Source organism: Mustela putorius, unplaced genomic scaffold (genome assembly GCF_011764305.1).
Source record: "Mustela putorius furo isolate JIRA1106 unplaced genomic scaffold, ASM1176430v1.1 tig00000867_pilon_pilon_pilon, whole genome shotgun sequence".
Classification (NCBI taxonomy): domain Eukaryota; kingdom Metazoa; phylum Chordata; class Mammalia; order Carnivora; family Mustelidae; genus Mustela; species Mustela putorius.
The window spans coordinates 2848823-2857779 of NW_025421501.1; the positions used below are offsets into that span (position 1 = coordinate 2848823).

The 8957-nt window shown below is 49.4% G+C and overlaps 1 protein-coding gene across 18 annotated transcripts in view; it reads left to right on the plus strand.

Moving 5' to 3' along the window:
- NCOR1 (nuclear receptor corepressor 1) overlaps nucleotides 1–7048 on the plus strand; it is a 153056-nt gene extending 146008 nt beyond the window's left edge. For 17 of the 18 annotated variants that reach the window (XM_013049607.2, XM_045085412.1, XM_045085418.1 and 14 more), the window contains 4 exons: nucleotides 1735–1788; nucleotides 2432–2653; nucleotides 4901–5080; nucleotides 6498–7048. In XM_013049607.2, the coding sequence (XP_012905061.1) occupies nucleotides 1735–1788; nucleotides 2432–2653; nucleotides 4901–5080; nucleotides 6498–6685 (644 nt within the window). In that variant the 3' untranslated portion in view covers nucleotides 6686–7048. The remainder of the gene's footprint in view (nucleotides 1–1734; nucleotides 1789–2431; nucleotides 2654–4900; nucleotides 5081–6497) is intronic. The other variant, XM_045085424.1, reaches the window with a different exon arrangement.
- Nucleotides 7049–8957: the final 1909 nt, after the last annotated feature.

Genomic DNA, 8957 nt, shown 5'->3' on the forward strand with positions numbered 1-8957 from the left:
ATTCTCTTCTCTTGCCTTTCAGATACTGCGTTCTCCCGTGTTTTTTTCCTCTACTTCTCCGGCCATGTGTTATGTCTCTTCAGCCACTCAGTCTTGCTTTGACTGGCCCTCGGATGCTGGTTTCCCAGTGTTCTGCTCACGCGATAAAATCCCTGAATCATGTCATCACTCTGGGAGTTTCAACCATGTGCTGAGAACTCCCAAACTTGTATCTGGACTTCAGCATTTTCTACTGAGTTTTACTTACGTACCTTTGCCGACTTCATGTCTCCTCGGGTACCTGGCTTCTGAAATGTCTGACATTGTAACAGTCCACCTGTCCACGTGGAAAAGTCTGTCACCCCGTGCCCTACCCCCACCCCCGCCACGCTTACCTCCACGGTGGCTCCACTGTCGCACTCTGGGCATCGTACCCCGTATACCTCATCGAGTCTGCCTCCCAAACAGCTCACACATGCCACTCTCCTCTGCTCATTTCTGAGCAGGTGTCCTGTTCCCTCACGAGCTCGCCCATCTCTTTAAACAGGGATCCCCACACTTTGATATTATCACAGGCCCTGGACTGCCAGGCCCCAGGACCCTAGCACCATTATTGAGGCACCGAGGGGATTCTATTATGATGGCCTTGGGGAACCACGCTGAACCGTGAACTCCGGAGGTCAAGGATTTTAGCATTTTAAGCACAGGATCTTCGTATCCTCATGGGCTGAAAATGTGAAATTGTCTTTATCTGACCATTTTGATCAGTAAGAAGGTGATTTTATTACGATTCAACCAGATAATTGTTCATTAAATACCTGTCCAACGAATGAACGAGCCCTAGTTCAGAAACTTCCATGAGGACTGCGAGGCTGTGTCTATCACTGTATTTTTTCAGGTTCGGTTTCTTTGCCTAAGTGTCACCTGACCCATAGTAGGGAGACAATCCTGATTTTGTAAGGTCTTCCTGGAGATTTCTCTCCTCTTCCTGTTGCCAATTTAAAGCTTCCCTGACTAAGAAAGTTCGTTTCGAGGCACACATAACTCCCGTCTCCAGAGCCCGGTCTCCTCTCCAGGGCAGGGTCCGTCCTGCTGCAGACGGGTCACCAACGTCACATCCTTCCCTGGGACCGCTTGCTTGGCTGCCCATCTGCTCCCTGCAGGCTTCTCTCTCTTCCCAGTTCTCAGCATCAAGTCAGAGGTTGGGATGAAAACACCATTTGTGTTCCGAGATTCCTCCCGTTTCTGTGCTTTCTGTGTTGTTCCCAGGCTGCCTGCCTGTTGTCAGACTGCGCCAGTGGCAGACAGATCATGGGCTCGTCCCGGGAACGTGACAGTAGTCCACAGTGACCCACGGAAACTGTTGGGAAACCCACAGTCACTTCAGTGCTCTTCCCTGCAGGGTCTGAGGTCAGGCCGCCTCAGACCGGCTGGCCTTGGCCAGAGTCACCTCAGGTCCAGGTGTCTTCCCAGCACGCTGGCCTCCTCGCCTCGGGTTTCTGCGGCAGCGCAGCGTCCCTTTCTGCCTCTGACTCTGCTGCCCCTCTTGCCATCTTCCTGCCTCCTCCAGTTCTTTGCCAGAGTTTCTTTTTTTAAAAAATTACTTCTTTCCCTTTGTTTTCACTTAACTGGTGAAAAATAAGGTTGTGATCGTGGAGAATAAAAAGGTGAATTTTATGGGAGGGTGTGAGACACTCTCTCTTGACACGTGCGGTCGCTGTGCCTCCACTAACTCGAATGTTTGTTCACATACAGCGGCCGCCCAGCCGGGGACGGAGATCTTCAACCTGCCGGCGGTCACCTCATCAGGTAAGGGGCGCAGCGGGGTTGCCACCCAGGCAGGCCTCGGCAGACCGTGTCGCCAGCCTACTGCACAGCGGGGGCTGCTCCAGGATGCAGGAGTGAATGAAATCCTGTCATTTAGTCAGGGAGGGGACAAAGATGGTAGCAATAAAAAGGGATTGAGGGGCGCCTGGGTGGCTCAGTGGGTTAAGCATCTGCCTTCGGCTCAGGTCATGATCTCCGAGTCCTGGGATGGAGTCCCACATCGGGCTCTCTGCTCAGCCGGGAGCCTGCTTCCCGCCCTCTGTGCCTGGCTCTCTGCCTACTTGTGATCTCTGTCAAATAAAATCTTAAAAAAAAAAAAAAAAGGGATTGAGATTCAGTAAAACACTTGCTGGCAAGAGAGGAAAGGGACAAAGAGAATCAAAACCATTCAAGAAAAGCGTAGAAACTAGAGCTGAAAAGAGGAAATGTTGGAGTAATGAAAGTGAGCGACTGATGGGTTCAGCTCAAAGAAATAGATTCCCCGGGGCTCTTCTCGGAGGGTGGCCGGGCCTGTGCGTGGGCCTCAGTGGAGCTGCAGGCCACGCACTGTGTTCCCTCCGGAGGCTTTCGCTTCTTGCTCCGCCATTCAGAACCACGCAGGAATGCTGCGCTTGTCTCTCTCCAGGCTCGGTTAGCTCTAGAGGTCACTCTTTCGCTGATCCTGCCAGTAATCTGGGCCTGGAGGACATTATCAGAAAGGCGCTCATGGGAAGCTTTGACGACAAGGCGGAGGAGCACGGGGTAGTCCTGACCCAGCCTGTGGGTGTGGTGCCTGGCGGGGCCAACACCTCTGTGGTGACCAGCAGTGAGACGAGGAGAGAGGAAGGGGACCCGTCGCCTCATTCAGGTAAAGTTTCCACTGTTGGGCTCTCCTGCTGCCTCTCCCAAGAAAAAGCCTGTTGATTTCCAGGTTGTATTGCTTCACCGAGAGACTTCATTTTATATGCTTTCCGAGTCACTTCTCAGGGTTTAGTTGCTTACAGAAACGTTGGTTTATCCACTCATTTTAGTAACGTACAGAAACTTTCAAAGGATGGAAATTTTTATGCAAAACGTCACCATTCAGGGTTGGGTGTTATTTTTGTTTGCATCTAATTCTTATCTGGATTGACACACTTTAATTATGATACAAATGCAGTTTCATATTCTGCTTTTGAACTAAAAAAAAAAAAAAAAGAACAGCGATAGGCTCAGCATAAAAGAATTTTAAGCCACAGAATAAAGAGTAAGGAAAAAGGAAAAAAAAAAACTTCAGATCACATCACCCAGAAAATGCTTGTGTTCTTTTCTGAGAAGCATCATTCTAGAAGTGTCTCAGTATAGACAGATAAAAGGACAGACAGACATTACTGTGAGATCATTCACACATCTCGGTAGAAGCGCGCACACAGAAAACCCGATTCCAAGCTTCCTTTAAACCCCTTTTTCTCAGTTGAGAACTGATCTCTGCTGTGCTTAAAAATTTACCTGCAGGTCTAAGTATTTCCATTTTAGTTTAGAAGTTTTTTCCTTGTTACATCAAGCGAAAGCTCTAAGGTTAAGAAGATCAAAGAGATCAGAGGTTTTTTGTTTGTTTGTTTGTTTAACCTACGTATATTAATTTGGGGACGACATGGATCATTTCCTGCTCTGAAAGAGGAGCGTGGTCCTTCTGGTCTTAGCTCCGGATTTGTACTGACTGACATGTGCGTGTACTTGAAGGTTGTGATGTTGTGATTGTGCTTGTGTGATCCTCTTTGGTGGCATGTGGTATGGCTGTTGCACCTTTTCCTCAGAGGGGGCCGCGCTCCCAGGCTGCTCACACTCAAAACATGCCTTCCGGCCGCCGCTGCATTTGAAATGACAGCACGGCACGTTCCTCACACCATCCCGCGGACATGGCATTTCTCTCCTGGCATCAGTGGTGTGAGAAAGAAGGTTCGGGTGCCCTCCTTTGGAGCTGGTGACGGTTTATCTGCCTGAAGAATCCTCTCTTCCTCACTCTCGATGTTAACGGATATGTTAGTGGTCGTTCTGGGTCAGGTTTTCCTGCACACAGCGAGGCCGTCTGCGGCTGCCGGCTGATTCTCCGCTCACGGAAACGTTCCACTCTTGTCACTTATTGGGCTTCGCAGTTCAAAAACACAACTAACACGTTTGCCGGCTCGTCTCCGTCCCGTCTGGTACCTTCTAATGATTTTTCATCATCTCGATCTCCTTCTGTTGCTTTACCGTGTTTCGCTTTCCCTTTGTGCAGTGACCCTCTGCGTCGTGTCTGTTCTCATCCTCGCTGTGTGTTGTCGCCTGAGCTTTTCACCTCACCCTTTTGGTTCCTGCAGGTGTGCTGAGCCCCGTTCGGAAACTGGCTCCACACAGGCTACAGTCTCTCCCCTGTATCCGCAGCACCTTTTCCCCTGGTCCTGGGATGTTCTCTTCCTTACGGCGCAGACCTGCATGTCTTCTCTGCAGATAGTTCTGGAAGGCATTCCACACATCTTTTCCTGTGTGCTGCAGGGGGCAGGGTGAAGTAGTTCTGCCGGGGCCATCACCTGGGCTCCGATCTCTTCAGAGATTTTTTTAACGTCTTGTTCAAGAGAGGGCGTCCTACTCCTGTGAACTTCTAGAAACAGCCTGGGACAGGAGGGGCCGGCAAGCTGCTGCTGAGGTCCAGCAGTGCCACAAAGGGGCTTCTGTTCGACACTTTTTTTCTTTTGGCATAAGATTTCCTTGGGTGTCGCATGAACTCCTCTGCTTCTCTCTAAACTGATAGGCAGCGAAGCTGTGAGGATTTCAGGTTTTTGTCGGGCTGCTCTAATTTCCTGTTTCTGTGCTCCAAGGCCAGGAAAGAAATGACATCCCAGGAATTTTGTTTCCTTGGTTACATGTTTTTAAGTTGATGGCACGAGGATATAACACCTTTGCCTTAGTTGTTACAAGGTAGATTCTGGCTTTTAAATAATCATTTTTTAACTTCATGGAGTCCTAGGATCGAGATTCTTCGTGCTACCTACCATCTTGCTTCCTTCTCTTAGCATTATGTAACCAGCCTTTTGGTAGGTTTTTAAGTTGAGAACATAATTACTCTGTGTCAATAGTTAATTTATTTCACTTTTAGGAGGAGTTTGCAAACCAAAGCTGATCAGCAAGTCAAACAGCAGGAAATCTAAGTCTCCCATCCCTGGGCAAGGCTACTTAGGAACTGAGAGGCCCTCCTCTGTCTCCTCTGTACACTCAGAAGGGGATTACCACAGGCAGACGCCAGGGTGGGCCTGGGAAGACAGGCCCTCTTCAACAGGTGAGGAACTCGCTGCTAGCAAAGGCGGCTTCAGGTGACCTTATTCAAGCCTTGGCTAGTACTTCTTGTAAAATCAGAAACTTTGGAGGCTACCGTACCAGTAGGTTCCACTTTACAAAACAGAAACTGAACGTATAGAATCTTGAGAATTGAAAGAATGCAAGGTCTGATTACCAGAAATAAGGAAGAGCTGTGAGGACTGGCCAGTCCCCCTGGCGGCTGTTGCATGTTGCATGCTGCAGCATGTCGCATGTCACAGCATGCCGCAGCGGCTCTGGGTAGACCGGGGCATCTGGGATTTCAGTTCCTCCCGGAACCGACCTGAGCACAATGGGCTGCTCCCACTTGTCACCTGGAGCCTCCATGTAGACATTCTTAGAGCCGGGTCTTAGGGAACTACTGAAAAAAAAAAAAAGCCATCCTCTCTCGTCAGCTCACGTTTATATGACTGATGAAAAACAATCATCTAGGATATTTACTAATGTTTTCCATTTTGTACTTGCTTGCTTGAAGCTTTTTTTTCCAAACCTGACAACCACAGTAATGGTAGTCCTGAAAGGGAACAGGCAAACCTGGGGTATTTGGTATAGATTTAAGGGTTTCACGGAATTACAAGCCATCTTTTTTTAGACGTTAAATACATACCAGTGGGAAAAAAATCTGAAATGTGCTCCCCCTTAACATATTAGTATATAAATTTCATGTGGACACTATATCCACATAATTGAAGGCCTTTGCTTGATGAACTTCTCACATCGCACTCAGAGTGCACTGGTTTGAAAACGTCTCAGCTAAACCAGTGATCGGCCTCCCATCTCTCTCAGAGGAGGAATTAAGTCGTGAAACGAATGACTTGATAAAAATGGTAGGCTTTCCATTTTTAGAGTTTCTTAAGCTGTTGTCAAAGGCTTTCCGGGGACAGTGGAACGATCTAGGTGGTGGCAGAAGGTGGCAGTGCTCTTGCTGGGGTCACATGCCCCCTTCCAGGTCTCGGACCTGCTAAATCCACCCAGTGAGAGCCAGCAGATGGCACCTGCCTGCCGCCCCCGGACCATCGTCCTCAGCCCTACATTCCTGCCTTTACCTCTAAGAGTCTGCACGTTCTCGGTGTAGACGCTGAAGCTTAAAAGGTGGTACTTCTACTTGGGATTCTCCACAGAAATGCCCCGATCCAAGTCTTCCCTTAGAACCCCGGCTGAGCATCTGTGCCTGGGCTCCGCAGTGCTAAGCTGCTGCTGGTCCTCAGGCCAAGCGTCCTTTCTAGATTCTCACTGAGGGGGCCTCCCAGGCCCTTCCACGTTGTTTCATGTGCTGTTGGTGTCATTAGACCGTCGGTAGGATGACTGTCTTCTGTGACGCGGTATGGGACAGCGGCTGTCCTCACGACACTGAAAACTGTTTCTCTCTCTCCCCTCAGGCTCAACTCAGTTCCCGTACAACCCCCTGACCATGCGGATGCTCAGCAGCACCCCGCCCACGCCCATCGCGTGCGCCCCCGCGTCAGCGGCCCAGGCGGCCCCACACCCGCAGAACCGGCTCTGGGAGCGGGAGCCGGCACCACTGCTGTCTGCGCAGTACGAGACGCTGTCGGACAGTGATGACTGAGCACGGGGGAAGGCGGGCTCGGTGGCGCCGAGGAGGGGGGGGGGGAGGGCTCTCTTTTGGGGTGGTTTTGTTTTTAATGGAGGGTCACAAACATGTCCTCCTCTGACTCGTGCCCAGAGACTTTTCAGGAGAGCCTGGACCACGGATGATGAAGAAATGATGGAAATGTATTTGGAGAGTCAGACTGGGGGAGGGGCGGGGGGCTGCCTTGGATACAGGCGCTTCGGTGGATTCGAATAGTGGAGGGCTAAGATGTAGAGTTTTTAAGAAGTGGACAATTCCTGTTCCTACATCTGTTTGTAAAGAAAACCATAATGTCTTTAAATCACTCTTCTGTAAATAGATGACCTTTTTTGCAGTGTTTCCCCTTGCTGTAGTATCTGGTGTACTTGTGTTCAAATCAGCGCATCAACTTTGGGGGGGATTTTAAAAAACAGACTCCGCACCTATCTTTTTAACCCTTGCCTTCTAAATGACCTCATACAGCCCAGTTACATAACGTTGGCTGTCACGGGCATTGTACTTTTATCCAGTTTTGTCTCCTCCAAATTCAGATTTCCGGTGATGTTTCAGATCTTGTGGAAATGTTTAGATTTTTAACACAGACCCTGTCGTGAAATCTGTACATTACGTTATTAGGGTCAAAGGTAAGAGAAACAAAATTCTGCCATACTGTAGATTTCCAATGCAGGCTTTAATTTTTTTTAATTAGTAGCACTGAAAAAATATTACTGCATGGGTATGTTATAGTTCCGTTTTTAAAGTTTAAAAAAAAAAAAAGGCTTATTTGAGGCATCCCTCACTGTTATGCACACTGGTGACGTAGCCACACCCCTAAATATACTTTTCCTTCTGCATCTGATGCAGCCCAACAGAGCTTTTGTTTTGAAATAAATCTGACTACCCTGTCCATAGCTACACAGATCACGTGTGATTTAAGGCTCTTGATGTCTCAGGTTTCAAAGGAACAACTAGTATCTTGTCTTTAGGTTGCTCAGTATTGGCTGAGTTGGGAAGGTAACAACCGTGTCGAATGTTCGTCTGTCAGGTGCGCTGTGTTCTGGTCCTGAGGCCTCACGGGGAATGTGTGGTTTGGTCCCGTCCCATTTGCCACATGCCAGTGCTCCCTTTGAGTCCTCGTGGGCAAGAGTTTATTGTTGAATCTTTTCATTTCACTGAATCTCAAGGAGTGAATTTTAAACTAATTATGGTACTAGAGGGTCAGTTTCATCCTTAATAATTGCTTGTTGAATTGAGATTTTTTTCTCCATCCAACTTAAGCAGAGCCTTGAAGCATCCTTCTGGAGCAAGAGGAAAGAGACCGTTCCGGAGGGACACCACTGAAGATGAGAAAGGGTGGGCGGGGGAGACTGAGGTCTCTGCAGAGGATACAAATTAGCACTTTATGGACTAAATTGATCTAAACGTTTTAACAGAAGTACTCGGGACTCTAGAGAAAGCAGGTGTACGATAACCACTGTCTGCGTGCCTCCCGGCCTGCCCGAGACTCTGGCAGGGCCCTTAGCACTGGGGTCTGGTCCCTAATTGGGTAATGCGGGCACTGGCTCAGGACCTTGCCCACACGGTTAATTAAACAACAAAGGCCACAAGTTCGTGTGTGTCTGAAGTTCAGCCTTCACTCCTGTTGCTGTTCTACTCCTGGAGACTTCAGGTCTCACGCTAAACTTGAGCGGGGTCAGTGATCCTGTTCACTTGGAAAGTTGGTACTGCTCTGTTACACAAACGCATAAATGTTCATGTGAATGGAAAACAGTAAACTTTCTACGTGCCAGTTCCTATTTTAGGTATCGTTCATTTATAGTGCCGGCACACCAAAAGACATGATGGTGATGACTATTTTTGCAGGACCCTGAAGGTCCTGAGCTACTCCAAATCAGAATGGCTTTTGCCAACATGTCGCCTGAGAGCCTTTTTACTTCCGCAATCGCACTCGAGGACCCCTCACGCCCCCCTGCTCAGTGCACACGTGTTACCACTCCTGCGGCCACAGCGCGGAGGGACCATTTCTTAGGGCAGAACACGGAAAGGACAGAACTCGCACGTGGCTTACCTAACGGAGCAAACCCTCTGGGAGGGTGGCCGTCCACCGCGGCAGGATCGGGACGGCCCGAGAGGGACCAAGCACTGGCGGATGTTGGCTGTGAACCCAGGCAGGACACTCTGCGGGCTGGGAGCTCAGTGGTCCGAAGCTGCCTCCTTCCGCACGAGCAGGCAGCGCCCCGCAGCCACGGAGGTCTTCCCGGTGCCGCAG